General features: G+C 42.8%; 1 protein-coding gene across 1 annotated transcript in view; it reads left to right on the top strand.

Annotated features, from left to right (window-relative positions):
- Nucleotides 1–1905: 1905 nt before the first annotated feature.
- MAP1B (microtubule associated protein 1B) overlaps nucleotides 1906–20478 on the top strand; it is a 104350-nt gene continuing 85777 nt past the window's right edge. The window contains exons 1-2 of the mRNA XM_010380261.2: nucleotides 1906–2331; nucleotides 10295–10396. Coding sequence (XP_010378563.1) covers nucleotides 2148–2331; nucleotides 10295–10396 — 286 coding nt within the window. The 5' untranslated portion in view covers nucleotides 1906–2147. The remainder of the gene's footprint in view (nucleotides 2332–10294; nucleotides 10397–20478) is intronic.

Genomic DNA, 20478 nt, shown 5'->3' on the forward strand with positions numbered 1-20478 from the left:
ATCTCTTTAACACCTCTCTAACACTTGGCCAATCTCTGTTTTCAACCAAGAAAGGAGAGCCTTGGACTCAGAGTCTTGAGCAAATCATAACAGTATGTAGCAGGAATCTGATCACATCTTATCTTCATTGTGTATATTTTTAGGGATACTTTCTATTAATAAGTGATATTAGGGTTTCCATTTATACAGCAACATAGAATTTCATTTAAAAATAAATTTAAGTAAAATAAATAAACTGAGTAAAAGAAAACTATTACATACATAAAAGTAACAGTGGTTCAAAGAAAGGAAAAACAAACAAACTAGATGAGGCTGGAATCCAATGGATGACCTTTGGAAAACAGGGCTCTTCACCATATTTCCTGCCCCTCACCCCAATTATGGGCTTTGGTGCCGGCCTTACTTCTCGGACAGCAATTGAATATCTTAACCAAAATATGATCTGGAAACACTTCATCTAGTTACTGGTGAATGCAGCTAGTTGGGAGGTGAATGTAACTCTCTATGAGCCTGTCACAGACCCCAAATACTGCGGGCCAGACGGTATTTTTATTCTGCATTGATCAGATTGACATGTTGGATGGGACCCCCTAGCCCTTGGTTGCCCAGTATGTTTCCCATGCCAGGGTGTCAGGAAAGATATAAGAAAAAAGAGTACATAACCAATAAGTCATGGCAGCTAACACCTAAGACACTGGGTTATTTTAGAAATCTTAAGAATATCTAGGTGACTATCTATCTATCTACCTATCTATATTTTAGTAACAGGCATTCTAGGATTAAAGCTATGTTGACTAATTTTTATCTATTCCTCTTCCTTAAAGCTCGAATTCCCCAGACTTCTATGATGATACCATATCATTTGCACATTTTGCTCTTTCCTCACCGTCCTCCCCTTTTCTGGGACAGAACCGATATTCAATGTTTGTGAGAAATGGTTGTAAATAGGCTGCCTTAAAAACACACACACACACACACATTTTTATGAGTTCTTATAAACATAAACAAAGGCAATAAAAACTCCCAATGCTACATATATTTTAAAAGACATCATTGTCACTTGAGATAATTTTGCTTGTGTGTTCCCCAAGGAACTGAAAAGTACATTATAGTCACGGTAACCCTGCTGGGTAGAGACAATATCTTCTTTTTATTCTTTGTTATTACTGATACTATCTGTTCAGCATATTAAGGAAAGAAATCGGTATCTAATATAATACATCCACATTTCTCTCATTTCCCATGAGTACCATGAGCCAGTACTTTTTCACCTTTGGCCCTGCCAGAGTAGAATCCAAGGCTTGAACAATAGTAGGCTTAAGTTTTGCATTTTTGATGTATTCTTTAAGTGAAGGTAGTAAATATTGACATTGGTAAATATCAGTAAATTGTCTTCTGAAAGCCGCAAGGTCAAAGAAAAGACAGGTTCCATCTTCCTAGGCGGGGTACCCACAGCCCCGCGTCTGCCCACTGTGGCTATCCCAGTTCCTGAGAACCTGGCTACATCATAGACGGCACACAAGCCAGAGGCCTGACTAGTGCAACTCGGATAACAGAAAGACCCTACTATGAAAATGGAAACTCATTCCATTCCCATGCACAGACAGGGTGAGGGTGAGGAGTGGGCAGTGGGTGTGTACGTGGTGAGTGGTGTAGGTTGAGAGCGTCTTCCCCCTTCTAGGCTGCAGCAGGAGCTCAGCGGGTTCCCAAGCCCCTTGGCTCGCGGCCCTGCCCCGACCATTGTCCGCACACCTCTTCCCTCCAGCTTCCGGGCCGCGGGCGAGATGATTTGCTGCAGATGACATCAGCCTCGGGCCAACGGCTGGAAGAGCGGAGGCAGCCACCGCGTGAGGATGTGCCGGGTGGTCCTTTCCTCCTCCTCTTCCTCCTCCTCCCCGGCTCCCTGCCTAGTCTCCATATAAAAGCAGCGCCGCCTCCCCGCCCTCTCTCACTCCCCGCTCCTCTCCGCCGCGCACTCTCCGCGGCGCTAGGAGAGGGCGGAGGGGGGGGGCGGCGCGCGGCGCCAGAGGAGGGGGGACGCAGGGGGCGGAGCGGAGACAGCACCTTCGGAGATAATCCTTTCTCCTGCCGCAGAGGAGAGGAGCGGCCGGAGCGAGACACTTCGCCCAGGCACAGCAGCCGGCAGGATGGCGACCGTGGTGGTGGAAGCCACCGAGCCGGAGCCGTCCGGCAGCATCGCCAACCCGGCGGCGTCCACCTCGCCCAGCCTGTCGCACCGCTTCCTTGACAGCAAGTTCTACTTGCTGGTGGTCGTCGGCGAGATCGTGACCGAGGAGCACCTGCGGCGCGCCATCGGCAACATAGAGCTCGGTAAGTGGCCCCGCGCCCCTAGGACGCGCGCTGGGAGACGCGCAAACACGACCCCACCCAGGGCGCGACGGCCACCGCGCACCTTCCGCGCGCCCCGCACCCATGCCTCTCCCCGCCACGTCTCATACTTGGTCCAGACTCTTTTCTGGGCTAATTAAGAATAATGTCGTATCATTAGATATGAGACCCAGAGGGAGAGTCTCCAGTAACCTTGAGGGATCTGTCACCACGCTGGGTCCGCAGCCTCTGCTGAGTTGGCCACCGCCTCTCCCGCTAAGTGAAATGCAGGTGTCAGGGGAGCAGAGGCCACAATAAAGCCGCAACCGCAGGAGGCAGAAGGGTGGGGGAGACCTGACGCAACCACTCCTTTCAGTCCCCTTCTGGCCTCAGGAAAAGGCTGGGACCCCCCCCAACTGCAGACCTGGGGCCGAAGCCCCATGTGCCAGGGCCCGCGTGAGATTCATTCTCACCACAGCTAACGCAGCCCCTGAGAGACGCCTTTCCTGATTTCAAACATCCCGATCCTTTCTTTCCTGAGAATGACTAGGCTAGTCCTAGGGCCACGCCCGCTCTCCCCCCGCCCCCCCGCCCAGATGCTGGGATGCAGAACCGCCTGCGCTTCGCCACCAGACAGAGCCCGCCTCGCTACCGCCCCTGGGGCCTTGGCTGCAGCTCTCAGAAAGGACAATGGGACCCCAAGTTGTGGGGTGGGGCTGCTGCTTTTAGAAGTCCCACCCCGGGACTGGTAGCTTGAAGGGGGTCGGTGGGGGAGACATCAGTGGGTAGGGTCAGCTCCTTGCCCGGTGCTTGTAGCAGTGGCGCGCTCTGCGGAGGCCGAATAGCGGTACGCGGGTTACCCTGGGCGGGGCCGTGAGGGTCCGGCGGGCACAGCCTCGGGCGCACAGAGAGACCCGCCCCCAGCCCCACCCGAGCTGCCGCAGTGCCCCCGGACCGCCCGCCTCACCCGCCCCCCGCCACACTGCGGCGCCCCCGTCGGGCACGGCTGGCTGGGTGTGCGCTCCGCCCGGGCCTCGGGCTGGAAGGCGCCGCGCGCCCCCACCTCTCACTTTGCCTGGCTTTGTTGCGCCGGGAGTCCCTGGGTGGGCAGCTCTGGTCTCTGCCTTTCCCTTTATCCCCGGCGTCCCGGCCCTCCCCTCGCCCCTGACAGAGGTCGCCGGGTCTCTCTGCAGCCCCAGCCCGCGCTCTATTCTCCTGGGGTGGTGCTGAAGCGTTTCTCCGGGAGACAGCGGTTGGTGGGCGTGGTGCAGTCCGCACTGCGGTCTCTACGGCAGCCCGAGGCGGACAAAGGGCGTTCACACAGCCCTCGTTCCCCGCTCCCCCTCCCCAATAAAAGACGAAAGAAAAACCTTGTTTTAGATGAAAAAATAAATGCTTGTCATCTGCCTCTGCAGTTGGAAACGGCCACTTGTCCCCAGAACAAAAGGCTGCAGGGTGGGGACTGGAGTTGCGGACCTGGTTCTTTTGTTTAACTTTAAAGCACTTGATTTTTCCCTTTCAGCTTAAAAAAAAAAAGAAAAAAGAAAAAGAAAAAAAATGTGAGCAGAAAGTCATGGTATTTTATTCCAAAAAATTCAAGAACAAGAGATATTTCAATAGTGAAATGTCTTATTTGAGCATCTCAATAACCCTTTATTTTCAGACTGTAGGCCTTTGGTCTAATCTGTTCTAATTTAGTTTATTTCCACAATTTTCTCCTTGAAAAATTTTACACTTACTGATTTTGGGTGTGGCTATTGTGGGAATCAATGACTGGATTTTTTTCTTTAAAAAATTATTTGTAAATGGCATTTCTGGGAAATAGGAATATATTAGGAGGTGCTTTTTCTATCTACAAAATCTTCATAACCATTCGATGTAGTGGTGCTAGGAGAAGGATCATCAACCCCGTTTTAGAGCTGGGGGCCCATAGAGGCGAGAAAGGTAAGAGAACCGGCTCAAGGTCACAGCACTCATAAGTGACAGAAGTACCAGTGCTGCAGCGTCACTGTTTTCTGACCCTGTCATGATGTTAGTGCAGGGTCGGCTAACATCGTATGATGGGAGGAAGGTTTCAGCACAACAGTTTTCAGGGCTTGCCTTTGTATGGCCATCCACTTGTGGGCAGCGCCCCGTGCTGGGAGATGGTTCCGCAATCACCTTCGGGCTGTAATTATCGTCCTGCTTTGTTACTCAGCTGATCATCCTTTCAGTGCCCTATTCCTCAGAGGGTTTATTCAAGCTGCATCTATTTACGGAGAAAACAGACGCATCCACCTACTGCCATGAAGTAGGACTTCCCTGCCTTTACCCGTTTTTACACTACTAGCACTTAGTAACGAAATTCAGATTTGTCTTTTTGACATTAATTTTTTTAAAAATTCGATTGAAGCATTATATAGAGAGGAAAGGGCGCAAATCAAAGATGAGCAGCTCAACGAATTTTCACAAAACCGATACGCCTGGGTTACCCAGATCAAGAAACAGACATTACTGGAACCCCAGAAGCCCCCTTGTGTTCCCTTTGCAGTCATCATCATGGCTTCCTGATTTTTAATTCCCTAATTTGGTCAGGTTTTTGCATGGAACTCCGAAATGACTGTATTGATCCCATTAAGAATCAACCAAGTGAGTGAGCAGAGCCATTTCTAGCAGTGTAAAGAGATGGCTCCCCTGCGTCCTGGGGTCTTGGCTGCAGCTCAAGATGCAGGCCCTTGCAGTGCTAAGTGAAAATCCTGCTCCCATAGCTTTTCAGACAGTCTGAGATGACTTAGCAACAGAGCAGGCTGGTCCTGTTTTCCTGTACACGACAAGCTGCTGCTTCAGCCGCCAGGTCTCAGCTGGGCCTCCTCCAGAGGCCACTGCTGTTTTTGCTTGGTGCCTTTGGGCCGTGTTGTGTGAAGCAAGATGGAGCTACTCCAGGGGAGCCAGCTCTGATGATTGTGTGTTGCAGGCTGGGAAAGCACTTCTTCATCTGTTACTCTTTCTTCCTATTTCCTCTCCTGCCTTAACTAAGACTCTGGGTTTGGAGACCCTGTGACTTGGATTCTTGCCATCTGATTACTGAGGGCTCTCTGGGAAGCCTAGAAAATAATCTCTAAATCTGTAAAGACATGGTGGTAATGCAATAAATCAACAGGCCTGGAACGTCCCAGTGTGGATGCTTCGTAAATGCTTCTTGAATCCAGGGAAGAGAGATGGTCCCTCTTGTTTTCTCAACTATATTCGGAAAGCATAATGAAGGCTTTGGACTTGTCTCCTCGAGAGTTTGGAACAATAGTGTTTCCTGCGACTAGGCTAGCTTCATTTATTTAGTTATGCAGGACTTTATTCCAAATCGTTTTTGCTACCACCAACTACTACTCTTTGGCACCTCCTTTTTCTCCTCCCTAATTAGCCCCCAGCATGGATTTAGATAGTGGTTCTCATTTTCAGCAAAGTCCTGCTTCTTGGTTTTATTTTAATACATAGAGTACATACATCCATGCCTTGCAAACTGAATTGTAGAACCTTGTGAAAGTTTTCATTGTTTCATTTTATTTTTTTTAAGAAACTAAAACATATAAGGAATACTACGTGTCTGTTTAATGTTTTCAATTACCATTAGATTGTAACTTTTCCTTTAGTTAACATTGGGAATCAGCAAGATTTGTTCCAGAAAAGATAGATGAATGTAACATCTACTGCTCTGCATTTTTAGATAAAAGTTTAGCTGATTACATTGTAACATTCTGATGTCATTTAATTGAATGTATTCAGTCTAAGATGGTAAGAGAATTTAAAACCCAGGAAAGATTTGGGTTTTAGTTTTCCTTTTCTTTTAGCAGGGGAAATAAGAAACCAATACCATATGTGGTGAGAATTAAATGTTAGAGAGTCTTAAATTTACTATATTTGCCTTTATACTTTTCAAATTCAAAGACAGATGGATTTCTGCTTGTACTGCTTAATTGGTATTATCTATGACGGGCTCTGTGATCCATGCTGAAAAACAAGCTAGTCCCCAAATTTAAGGTCATTAAATTATTCACCTTTTCTAAGGGCTTACTTTAAAAAATAAGTTCTAACTTTTTAGACAAGCAAATAATTATAAGTCCCTTCTCATTTGCTTCTATTGTAAGATGTTATCTTGGACCTAAATTATTTATTATCAATGCTTTGAAACTATGAGCTCTGTATGTAAGATATATCTTCATTACATACATATGTTATGAACATCAAGTTGCTGGCTTTAAAAAAAGAAAAAAGAGCAAATTAAAGACGAGTTCAAGGGAAAAAAATAAGAATTTTTTTCCTCTAAGAAATAAAGCATTCCTAAATGTAGCATTTCCTTTAGTTTATTTATGTAGTTTATGATTTCAATCTGATTTCAGACCACTTTTAGCATAGTTTTACAAATGTCATCTTATGATTATAGGTTAATCATTTAGGTACTTGGAAAAAATATCCAAAAGCCTGTTTTTCAGAGGGAGCAACTAAAGCCCATGAAGGAAACTCAACTTGCCAAGGGCCCAAATAACTGTCAGATAGAACCCACGTGCCATCAACACGCAATGCATAGTCATTTCATTTTGCTTTCCTCAATCCACTGTCACCTTTAGAAATATGAATTTTAGCCTTTAAATGGGAAGTGCTTTTTAAAATTGTTGGTTTCATTAAACAATCCTGCAAAATGCTTACATGATTGGTAAACTTGGAGCGATCTAGCCTAGATACACCAAGAGTACCTGACTGTTACTCATTTTTTACCCTGACTTGTTCTGTGATGACTCCTCCCTGGCTCCCTGCCCCATAACCTATTCTTTTCTCCTTTTCTCATCTGTGTATATCATGTGCATGTTAGCCTCCCTTGTGTGCACTGCTACCACCTGGGGTCAGAGAACTGAGAAGGAAAGATCTTTTGTTGCTCCCTGGTCCCAAGGAGCTCACTTTCAGGGCTAGGCAATAGCCACAGAGCAGGCCCAGATTGTTCTCAGAGATGACGGATGCCTTTTGGCTCCAGACATTGAAAGAATGGAGTTCACTGCCTCCACCTGCCTGGAGTTATTCTGTCCCCACCTGGGTAAGCCCAGAAGGGGTACAGTCTTAGAATGCTGGAGAAACAAAGCCTCTGGGAAGAGCTTGACTTGGGGCATATTGGGGTGAAATCAGAAAGAGGGCTTCCCTCCTCTCCAACAGAGGCCAGGATGACCTGCTTCTGAAAGCCTCTTCAGAACCTCTTCACCAATGCCCTAGGATGCCCTCCAGCCAGATTCAGAGAGGGGAGAAAATGGGAAGGGCCAAAGAGATATTTTTCTGTCCTATGAACTTTAGAGGGCTTGCTGCTGGCTCCTTGTTAGGCACAAAGGGGAGCTACCTAAATCTACTAAATGCAATATGAACCTTCGCTGACAACTACTGTTTGCCTTTACCGATATTATCCAGCAGGAGATACAAAGTAATTACAAATTATTTCTAAAATTGGTATGGAAAGTGGCCTGATTCCAAAATTTTCCTTTCCAACTAAAATAGCTGGCAAATCCATCGTAACCTTTATTTTATAAGTGGTAGTAGTGGTTGTGCATTGCTAAGGAACAATTTGGGTGGAAATTGCTCTCTTGAAAAAAGAACCCTACATTTTTAGTTTCATTGGGAGTGTAAAAATGAGAAATATTTTTATCAGCCATTTACTAGTATAATTTAAAAATTACTAAGTGGATTTATCATTTAGTACTTTTTCTATTGCTAAATTACAAATATATCAAAAATAAAATATGTATGAAAATATAAAGCAAACATTTAATTGTGTGTGTCATGACAAGTTAACCCAAGCCAAGGGAAAATGGCAAGTAACAATGTAAGAGCAAGTCTGCAGATAACCTTGGATGAAGTCCTTCAAATAATGTACCAATTTAGATATTACTTAGAACAAAGACAAAAAAATTGTATGAATTTAATTTAAATGCATATGTCTCATTATTAACTTATTGACTCAGCTTGACAGGGTAGAATACAAAGTGGAGCTCAGACCTGGAACACAGAGAATTCAGTCAACAATACCAATTAAGCAGCTCAGACAGGAACTCGATTTTTTTTTACACTAGATTAGTATATAGTGTATATGTTGAAGTAAAATATTCTAATGAATTCAGCCCTCTCAACCTGTCAGGCTCTCTGTGAAACAAAAAGAACCCATTTATCATTTCTGCACTAAAAACATCTGTGAAATCTCAACATGCCTTTCTTGTTAAAATTTAAATACTCCATTAGCCCAAATGCAAACTGAGGCTATTAATGTTTCCAGGGAGAGCCATAAAATTCTCCCTTATAATTTAACCTCTCCTTAAGCATGTTAACTCTTCCACACCTGAATTCTTCCCATTGATCATATGAGAAATTTCTGCCTTTATTTAGTGGACACACATCTATTTGAAAATATTCCTCATGGTTGAAAGGGCCTGTGGTGTGTCATCTAAAGATATTTTAGATGTGCAGTGAACTGAGTTTCCAGAATCTTTTTTTTTTGTAATGTATATGTATAATCCACCTTGATTCTTTACAAGATAGGAAGACTGAATACAACATAACCTAGGGTAAATACAAATATGCCTTAAGGATCCAGTATGTATTTAAGTAGCACACTGCTATTTATTCCCCCAAGTCTGTATACATGACTAATGTCCAACAAAAATGATTAAATGACTGGGTGTTAATTTAGAGATAGTTCACCTGTTGTGTTATACCTAGAGGTTCAAGCCCTTACCTTTAGGAGGTATGCAATAAATGTTTGTTGTTCTAGAGATTTGTTCCTGACAATTGAGAATGCTCTGTACAAAGGTACAATGATGGATACCACACACTGGCTCCACCATGAGTAATCTGTTAGGAGAAATCTAATATATAATATGTAAACATGTAACACACACACACACACACACACACACAAACCAGAGTTCTGGGGTTACCCAACTTTCCCTGGCTTACTCTCCAGACCTCCCTTCTATGATGCTCTCTGGGTTTCCCCCTGGGCCATCCCCTTTGGGATGGCAGGAGAGAGGAGGACAGCAAGAGGAGGAAGGAAGAGGCTAGAGAGTAGGGCATGAGCACAGGAAGCTGCCCTCATCCCACCTCTTGCCCTCCTGTTCCTCTCACCCCGGATATTCCTTTCATCCTAGGGAAAGGAAGTCTGAACTTTTGTAGAAACAGCTGATTCATGCCCCCAACTTCATAAATGTTTTATAAAGTATAAAAAGTTGCCATTTTTCTTTGCCTCTGGATAAGAAAATTGAATACAAAGAACAATTGTGAATAAAAGAGCTGCCTGCCAAGCTACTCAGGTAACAGAAAAATGCCTGGAAGGACAAACAGGCCAAGTCTTGAAGATTGAGTGGATCCACCCTGTTTATCAAAGATCACACAAATCTTGGATTAATATCCAGGGCTTGATAAACCAAAATCAAAAACGGGATGGGTAAAGGAAAGAAATTATATGTGTATACTACCATTACATCATTTTAGAAGCAAAGGCCCGTGCTTGAATGGCAGCCCCCATATATTTTCTTTGCCTTCATTCTACATTTTCTTACCAACTACAAGTGGAGATAGTCTGTCTACAAGCTAGAGTTAGTCTGTTGGCCTCTTAGCCTCTTAAGAACTAACCTTCTTCCTGCCCTTTCTAGCCCCTCCCTGGAGTACAGCCTGTCATTTTCCTAATAACTGTTTTCTTTGACTCTTCCAGAAGAGGTGCATTTACATTTTATGAAGGGCAGAAGTTCAGTCCACACTGCTAATTATCCCTCCCTTGTGGCCTGGTGGAGAGACCTCCCTGGCCCTCCCATTTTGTGGGCATCCACTGCTAAGCCACCGAGCTCTTCAGAAAAGGAGTTCCCACATCCTCCCTGAAAGCCTGAGAAATGTTACAGTGATGTTGTCCAAACCACTCTGAAATGACTAACTGGAAGTCTCTCAACTCTCTTTCCCTCCCTAGGAATCCGATCATGGGACACAAACCTGATTGAATGCAACTTGGACCAAGAACTCAAACTTTTTGTATCTCGACACTCTGCAAGATTCTCTCCTGAAGTCCCAGGTGAGGCTTCCGCTCAGTGTTGGTCAGCCTAGAATTCCAAAGGACAAGGAGCAAGCTGGAAAGCTTTGTCTGGGGCAGCAAAAAGACTCTCTTATTGCTAAAAGGATACTTTGTATTTGTTATTATCAACTGGGTTAGCCAGCAGCCACAGTTAAGGAAGTCTCTCTAGGTTATCGCTGTGTGGCTATTTTGTGGATTCTTAATGAGTTTTTAAGTTCTAGGGTTGTGTGTGTGTGTATGTATGTATAAAATACATATACATACACACATACAATATATATTTTATATATATATTCAAATTTTGAATTGATATCCAGGGCTTGAGAAAGAGAGAGAAGAGACAGTGAGAGATAGTAGAGTGTGTGTGTGTATGTGTGTATCTCAACTGTACTCTGAGCTCAAGGGACTACAAACTATTTAATGTTAAATGTTACTCTTACTCAAATGAAATTATGAATACAAATTGAATGCTCCTAGGATCCCAGAACCGTCTTCCTGCAAAAGAAAAAGGAAACGTATACTGCATTTCAAAATGAAATATACATCATCATTTCATAATTGCATTATCACCTGCCATTGCATTACCACTTATCTTTCTTAGTGTGGGTAAAAGAATCTCATATTACAAACTGCTGTTAAAATAGCCTTTTTTTCAGAGATGAAAAAGAATACCAAAGAATAATTAAAGGTAAGGATGCAAAAATTTGTCATATGTGAAGATGTTCCCACTAAGCAGCCACCTCCCTGGGGCTATGCTCTGACCCATGCCTCTGGCGCTGGCGATGTATTCATGCTGACCCAGCTCGTCTTCTTCTTGTGAGCAATAACCTATATTCCTCCCATTTGGTCACATTTGGGAATTATGAGACAGAGTTTCTGGCCCATAAAGACTTCAAACCTGGAATATATTTCTCCAGACCTTTGCCATTGACCCATCAGAAATACTGTATTGCATCTTACTTCTTGATCATCACTTGAATTTTACGTAAGAGAAAGCTATTTTCTGTCCATATGCTTTTGTTATATGACTCCTAATTTTATTGGCATTGATATAACATCAGGAATGAGGTTCAACCTATTTTGACTGGTTAGATAATATTCCATTAGTCTTGTATACATTGATATTTGAAACCACTTTTATAGAGTATCAGTGCCTTCATGAATCACGTTTGGCTGCAGTAATATGCCCACAGGACTGTCTCAGTTCTTCCTTTTGAGTGTAATATTAGAATAATATCCCATACATTTCAGTTATTGAAATGCATTGTAGCTTTCAAGTATGGAATTGAGTAAATGTGCTAAGAAAAGCTTAGCAAGAAATGGTTTATTAAAAGTTAAACTTGCTGGAAAGCCACATGAAAAATCAGTTTTTAAGTAACTTTGCTTTGAGAAAAAAGGAGTCCAGAAACTGTCAGACAGCATATGATTTGCTGAAGGAAAGGTACAGTATAAGGTTGTTTCTCTTGTTGTCATTTTATTGTATTTTCATCTTGAAATATCTCCATATCTTTTAAAACCATCTCACAAAAAAATAGGGGAAGTGCTGTTTTCCAACAAGTATGATTATTTCAAAATGTAAAAACTACAAGCTTTTATTTTTTCTCTGTCGATTGTTCTGGCTTTCTTATAAGGATTGTTTGTAAGACTACTTTTTTTTTTTTTGGTGTACAAGTCATGTGGTTCTCATTGTGTTCATTCATGTTTGGATTGACTTTATAGAGTGACAACTGCGTATTGCAAAATGAAAGGCTGCAAGCATTGCTGAAGAATTAACCATTTCTATACCCAAGACCTAGCATTGCTCTTGTTGAGTAGGAAGAACAAGTTCCCCCAAACTGTTCTCCTCTCCTTTCTCTTGCTATCACCTTCAGTAAGGATTGGCTACCTACCGAGTTTTATAGTGTTATGCTAGATGCTGTGTTTGGAGATTGACCTTTGGAAACACAGCATCTTTACCATTCTTGCCAACGCTGGAAAGGACTAATATTATGACTTTCCCTCTCAAGCCTATGAGTACACTGCACAGGCCAAAGCTCCCCTCTGGGAATTAAGCATCTAGAATAGAGGCATTTTAGTAATGCTGCTGTGTGGGGAGCATAAAGATTTCCAACCAAGACTGTAAGGTGATAAAAACACATGTCAGATTCACTTTCAGATAAGTGTGTTTTAAAGAGAAGAGATGTTAGAGGATAAGAAGACATGGAGATCACAGGATAATCACTGGATTGGGCCCAGCGAAGCCTTTAGCTTTTCCTGAACAAACTGGAAAGGTTTTATGGGAAAATTTGAAGTCTGTTTTTAAGTAGGTCCAAGTCTAGTGGTCTCTTCCTCTCTCACTTGAAATAATGTGAAAGCTAACTCATGTACTTCAGTTCTCCTGAAATGGAATTAGTGGAACCTTTTCCTTTAGAGTTTCAATAATCTGTCATTGTTTTTTGAGACAGGGTCTCACTATGTTGCCCAGGCTGCTCTCAAACTCCTGGGCTCAAATGACCCTCCCACCTCAGCCTCCCAAGTAGCTGGGATTATAGGTGCATGCCACCACACCTGCCTAATTTCAAGAATCTTAAATTAACTTAAAGAGCAAGATGAAGGATGAATCCCCTAAAAAAAATAGAGCCAGTTTTCAGCCAGATAAAACATTGTTAAATAGCGCCTATAATATACCAGGCATTACAGGGTGCTTGGTGAGCAAGGACACTGTGAAGAACAAAACAAATACAGTCATTACCTTTATTACACTTATAGTCTTGTGAGAGGAGAAGGCATTTAACAATCGTATACAGACCAACATAAAATCTAGCCCCCTGCATCAAATCCAGGCTTCTAACAGATTTTGAGGGGATTTGGGTTTAAAGAAACACAGAGACGGGATCTCACTATGTTGCCCAGGCTGGTCTTAAACTCCTCAGCTCTATCAGTCCACCTGCCTTAGCCTCCCAAAGTGCTAGGATTATAGGCATGAGTCACAATGCCGAGCCATGGTTTTGTTTTGTTTTAAGGCCAGCAGAGTTATAGTAAAATATTTATTGCCTTCTATGACATAAGTAAATTAAGGCTCAGGTCACCCATATATCTGTCTTACATTCCTGTTGGTTATGATAGCTTTTGTTGTTTTTTAATAGTTAGAGATCACTTGTAAAGACTGAAGATAGCCTCAAATTGCAGCTAACAGATTGTGCAAATGGCACAAGATTGATTCCTTTGTACTAGTTTACCCCTTATACTAGTTTTTAAATATGGTTTTGAGATTTGATTTGACTATTTCTTCAGGATCGTAAGTCTCACTCAAGACCACTCTGAAAGACTTAGTCATCTTGAATAATATCCTTTGAGCAGGAATCTGGAATATGAGTGCTTTCTCTACACAAGGTGGGTGGTAGGTGCTTTAGTTACCAAGAATGTTAGTCCTGTGATCTTTAAGCCCTGTCCAACTCTGGCATACTGTAATTCTTGGAGTGGTCAGTCATCTGGGTTCATCTTACTATTACTTTGCCTTACTATTGTAGCATTGCCTTGCCTAAAGATCACTCAACAAACATTTGCTGTGTGCCCAGGGCAGGTCTCTGCTGATTTGCCTTGATGTAAAGCCATTCCTGGCCACATCTAAGCTGGCTCAAGTGAGAACAGTCATCTTGAAAGAAAAGGTTAGGTGTTCTTTTATGAACACTCTCTAATCTTACACTCAAAGGAAAGTTCAGTAGTTGAGTCTTTTCAAAATAGAGCAACAGTCTTTTGTTGTTGTTTTGAAACAGTCTTAGCTATGTCATCGCCCAGGCTGGAGTGCGGTGGCGCAGTCTGGATTCACTGCAACCTCAATCTGCTGTGCTCAAGTGATCCCCCCACCTCAGCCTCCCGAGTAGCTGGGACCATAGGTGTGCACCATCACAGCCAGTTAATTTTTTGTATGTTTTGTAGAGATTGGATTTCCCCATGTTGCCCAGGCTGGTCTCAAACTCCTGAGCTCAAGCGATGTGTCTGCCTTGGCCTCCCAAACTGCTGGGATTATAGGTGTGAGCCACTGTGCCAGGCCAGAACAACGGTCTTATATTTCTTTATATTTATGATTTTAAATACTATCATAACATTTTGATTTACCTGTTATATCATATGTTTTTTGTACCCTAATCATGTTGAATGAGCATCATCTTGGACCACAGAAGGAAAGCTAGACTTACCATGCTGTACAGGGTTTATTTCCTTTTCCGTTGCCATTTGCTTCTTTCCCAAATTTGACTTTAGGACTGTCTATGTATAGTAGTAAAGAAGGATATCTCCCAGGGGTTGTAAGAAGTGCCCCATAATTACCTGTGGTAGACAGACACCATTTCAAAACAAGCAAACAAATAAAAGCTATTCTCAGGACAAGTGACATCAGACTGAAAATCAGTTTCAATTTTTATTTTTTCCCATCATTTTGCCACTTTTATCTACCTATTGAAATAATTAAAACATTTTGATCATCTGACTCCTCACCAGCAGCAGCCTAGCATAATGATGAAGAGTGCAGATTCTGGAGTCAAACTACCTTATTTGATCGTAACCCCGTGGTTTATTTGCTGTGTCATCTTGGACAAGTTACCTAAAACAAGGATGAAAACTTCCGCCTCAGAGTTTTTTTTTTCTTTCTTTTCTTTCTTTTTTTTTTTTTTTTTTTTGCGATCGAGTCTCGCTGTGTCACCCAGGCTGGAGTGCAGTGGCACAATCTGGGCTCACTGCAAGCTCCATCTCCCGGGTTCACGCCATTTTCCTCCCTCAGCCTCCCTAGTAGCTGGGACTACAGGCGCCTGCCACCACGCCTGGCTAATTTTTTTTTTGTATTTTTAATAGAGACAGGGTTTCACTGTGTTAGCCAGGATGTTCTCGATCTCCTGACCTCGTGATCTGCCCGCCTCGGCCTCCCAAAGTGTTGGGTTTACAGGCGTGAGCCACTGTGCCCGGCCCCACCTCATAGTTTTGATGCAGATCAAATGAATTAAAGTGTGTAAAGCTCTTAAGACAGGGCTTGTCACATGGAAACAAATGTGAACAAGTGCTGTCTCCCTTGTGGAGAATCTATTTGACTTGTATATTTGGCGATTGTTATTATCTGTGGGAAATGCTGGGTATTGATATTTGGCTGGTTTCCTTTTTGTAGGAATTTTAAATTGGTATTCAAGACGTTTCTCAGAGAAATGATTGCTTTCAGCATTCTCAGGAGGCACAGAGCTGCTGCTGATGTGTAAAGGGTGGCAACATTCTATGACTGAGCTTCTAAGGTCCTTTGGGCTTGAGAGCAAAAAGCCAGCAATGCTTTAAAGTGCTGGCTGGTAAAGCAGAGCCTGAGAGGGGAGTTGGAGAGCATTTGCAAAACGGTCCTGTGGGTACCCACGCAAGGGCTGTCAGGGAACATGTGCACAGTCTGAGGGCTGGCCTGCTTTCTTGCTATGATAACCCATCCATGGTCACTCCCTCCACGCCGTTCTACGCTCGCTTTTCTCTTCTGCTCCCACCAATCAACAGGTGACTACAGACGTTGTCAGGTTTAAGAAACAGATTTCTTGTGGTTTATTTTCTTAGCGGAATACACAGTAAGACCTTGATATATTTACATTTTGTCACTAGTTTTATAACATCTAGATCACATTCACAAAAATCATCATCAAATGTGATGGATGGTGTATATGGCAGTTTTGTTTTAAGAACCGATGCCTTTTTCCTAGAAGATAAACAAACCACAGTTGAGCATCTTTAGATTTGTGCTGAGTGATTGCTAAAAATACCTTGCCTGGAGATTGGTTTTTGATGGAGAATTAGAATCAGCCCTTTGAATTTCAGTCATGCGAATCTTCTCCCTTTGACATTAATGAGGCACGGGTTACAACTAATATTTACCAGTTGAGTGATAAGAAAATGAGAAAATACTCTTATAAAAGGTCTAAGAATATTTTAAGTCATCTTTCTCTGTCTAGACTTGTGTGTTTAGTCTGTCGTGTGTAGAATTATAGCTTAATTGTATGTGCCTAGAATACATCAACTGCTGTATGACAGGGAGTAATGAATGTGTTTTCAGCCCTGCTCCAACCTTTAAACAATAAGGCACACAAATATATGTTCCAGTGGCATTCAAGGGGCTGACTCACCCTCAGGGAACCTGCAATTTCAGAGGGAAAGCCGATTCTTTATCCTCATGTTTTCTGTGTTGTTTGCGCACACCCACAGGTCTAGGTACATGTCCCCATGCCCATGAGGCTCTGCTCATCTTTCCTCATTGCACATCATACTAGGTTATAGGAGGAATCATGGTGTGTTTGAAGAAAATGACAAATAGCATTATTTTCGTTAAGGTAACCAGATCTCTGTTTAATATTCCTTGAGGTGATTGCTGCCTGCCTGGGAAGGAGACTCCCATTTTAATGCAAATCCCTAGCGTTTCTCCCACTTGCCCCATGCCCTGAGCCCTCCTGGCCCAGTTACAGGGGACAGAGTGATCGGCAGCTCCTCATGCTATCCGCTCTCACCCCAGTGTTCCCATTGAGACTTTGCCACCTGAGCAGCAGACTGTCCAGTCACCCCCACCTGCATCCTTTCGTAGCAGTGAAAGACCTTCCGAGGAGATTAGGATTTTATAGTGTACGCAGCATAAGGCATAATTCCTGTGAGCTTTACATCTTGGTCAACTTTCAAATTTCAGGATTCTTTATATCCAGATCCTCACATACACAGTGACTTTTTTCCCTCGGTGCAGGTGTGGCCAGCAGAAAGGAATAAAATGGCGTTTCACTGCCGTGTTCAGGCTTCCTCATTCCTCAGGGTAGTTAATAATGGCTCATTCAGACCACCGTAGAAATACCTATTGAACTCACTTTTTTTTTTAAGAGTGGAAAGGATGTTTTACTCTGCTGACTGTAATGGCTCTCACGCAGTTCCTAATGGGTACTGTGAAACCACTCAGCATAGACAGGCATAGGCAGGAAGGTAGCAGAAAATTGGCTGCCTGGGCCCAGGAGCCATTTTAGGAGATGTCAATAACCCCTCCATTAAACCCAACTAAGTGCGTTCCACGACAGCTGCTAACCAAGGACAGCACCTCATGCTGAGTGTCACTGCTTTTGTCTTCATCTCTAGAGACCAAAGAGAGCTCATGATTTTTGTTAGTAGAGTTTTTTAAAAAAAGGTTTTTTTTTTTTAAGTATGCAACAACAGCAAACCATCAAGCAAGCACAGTCCCTTTGCTTCTTCTGCCTGCTTTTTGGTCTTCTGGGGCAGTTTGTTTAGCACCTATGGCAGCGTACTAGAAATAATGGTAGAAGATGAAGAATAAAGCATAAACTAATAGATCACTTTAAAAGTGCCAAGTAATGTTTTTGAGTGCTTATTAACAAGAAAGCAACTGTAAGGGAATATTTGGAAGAATGAAGTATTTCCCACTGTTTATAATATTTTGTTGGGAAAATAAGTCATTCACAGCTTTAAAATTCACTGTGTTGTTCAACAAAGAAAGAGAGTTTCTTTTTATTTTTTTTCATCTCTTTTTGTTTTTGACACAGGGTCTCCCTCTGTCATCCAGGCTGGAGTGCAGGGGTGCAATTATAGCTCACTGCAGCCTCTGCCTCCTGGGACGAAGCTACCCTCTTGTCTCAGCCTCTGAAATAGCTGAGACTACAAGCCTTCCACTATGCCCAGCTAATTTTTTGATTATTTTGTACAGAAGGAGTCTCGCTCTTTGCCCAGTCTGGTCTTGAACTCCTGGTCTCAAGTAATCCTCCTGCCCCCGCTTCCCAAAGTGTTGAGATTACAGGTGTGAGTCACCCTGCCCAGCATGAGAGTTCTCTTAATTTGCAAACTGTGTATATATGTCAGAGAAAGAGAGAGAGAAAGAGAGAGAGTGTGTGTGTGTGTCTAATTCCTAAAGAAGAAAGGGGTGAGAATGGAGAGTATAATAAGCATCGCATTTTGATTGTTCAACCATGGGTTTAGTCACAATGACAAAGGTTACCCAGGTACCAGCACCCCACTCCCAGCTGCAGCCCAGGACTAATTAAATGCTACCTAGGCAACGATCAAATATCCCCAAACATCATACTCCAGGGCTTACCCCTTTTGTTTTCTCGGCTGTGATCTAAGGGTAATTTCTATTGCATGTGAAGTCAGATTTCCTTGGTTTGAGAGAAATGTGAGAAAGTAAGAGGTACTCTGGGGAAGTGCACTTAGTGCGCTGCAGGGACTGGAGAAATTAACATAAATACAAGACAATAATAATGTTATTTTAGTAAACTCTTCTAGGTTAAAGGATTGCCTATAGTCAGGACTGGTGAAATGGATGCTTATAGAAACTGCAACAAGAGTGTCTACCTATGATTTAAAAATAAAAGTATGTAATTAGGAATGAACATTGAAAAGCTAGGGTAGTGTTTATTGAATGTGGCTCCTCTCTGCAGTTGTACTGCACCTCATTTGAAACACTCAAGCTGAGGCTGCCTCTCAAAATTACTGCCTTGCATTCCTGAGGAGTTAAGACGAAATATGAACATCCTGAGGACTGCCTTTGTTGTCATAGAGAAAAGTCCTCTACACATGCACTTTACCATTAATCTGGCCGTTTGTTTCTCAGTAAAACAGGTTTTCAGTAGGAACTGTGAGTATACAAGCCACTGTTGAGCATTGTGGCTCAAATTCAGATTTCTTGTTAGCATCTCACACGGATAGTGCGAGGAAAGAACAGCTATTCCCCTGAGGGAGCAACACGTTTTTAGTGCACCCGGCCCCAGGAACACTGCTCTACATAGATGTGGCTTTTTGGATCCTGAAGTATCCATCAATGGGAATGTCACATTTGGAAAAGTTATCCTTATTGCAATAAAATTAAAGATCAAATAAGTTCTGGAACCCAGGTGAACAATGCTTTCTTAGTGCAGAGCCATTTTGAGCAGTTGTCTCTTGTGCCTTTTAAAAACCTCTCAGGCCGGGCGCGGTGGCTCAAGCCTGTAATCCCAGCACTTTGGGAGGCCGAGACGGGCGGATCACGAGGTCAGGAGTTCGAGACCATCCTGGCTAACACGGTGAAACCCCGTCTCTACTAAAAAAATACAAAAAGCTAGCCGGGCGAGGTGGCTGGCGCCTGTAGTCCCAGCTACTCGGGAGGCTGAGGCAGGAGAATGGCGTAAACCCGGGAGGCGGAGCTTGCAGTGAGCTGAGATCTGGCCACTGCACTCCAGCCCGGGGGACAGAGCGAGACTCCGTCTAAAAAAAAAAAAAAAAAAAACCTCTCACTTGGAAGTTTTGATATGTGAAAGATGTGAAAACTACCTAAGAGAATTCTTCCTCTTTTTAATGGAGCTCGATGCCTGTTTAGGGATGGTGTAGCAATTGCTCTTTTATCTAGAATTCCAGATAGTTTCTCAGCTCAAATACTAGGAGTTTTTGGCGGTGCAATTCAATCGAAAGTGGTATTTGGTGTGAAGTTCCAGCAGCCCCACAAGAGTCTCAAGTGCCTTGTGGTTAGTTTAGTATAATGTGCGTATGTGTTTGTGTGTGTGTGCTTGCATACATGAGAGAAGGAGGGAGAGAGAGTACCTTATCATGTTCACATCTATTGTAAAGGAGACAATCCCTTCATTCTATATGGTATCTCCTTTTAGAAAGTGTCCTATTATCAGCCAGTCTGTCATTAAATATTTATGTTCCTGCAGCAAGACACAGTTCAGTTCCTAGCTCTGTAGGCCATAAGAAGACTTGTAAGTAAATTCTGTCTTCAGTTGTTTACAATTGAGTATGGAAATAAGATAACTAATGAAACAAGCCAGTCTATCATAAGTGCCAAATGAGAATTTTTCAAGGAGGTCCTTCTGTAAATTCTGTTTGTTCAGGCTATTTTAAAAAATCTGTGTGCATAAAAAAGCATTAAAATAATATTATCCATGCAAATTGGGGCATAAATGCAACAGATCCTAATGCACTGAATTCTCTTTGTGACCAGGGAATTTTGAATCCAGCCTGAATTGAAATATTTCCTAGTTTGGAGCTACATTTTAGATTAAGCCCATTAATTCAATGATGAAGAGTTAGAATTGATAATGTAAGAATTCACCCTTCTGAAATCA

Source organism: Rhinopithecus roxellana, chromosome 3, assembly GCF_007565055.1.
Source record: "Rhinopithecus roxellana isolate Shanxi Qingling chromosome 3, ASM756505v1, whole genome shotgun sequence".
NCBI lineage: Eukaryota > Metazoa > Chordata > Mammalia > Primates > Cercopithecidae > Rhinopithecus > Rhinopithecus roxellana.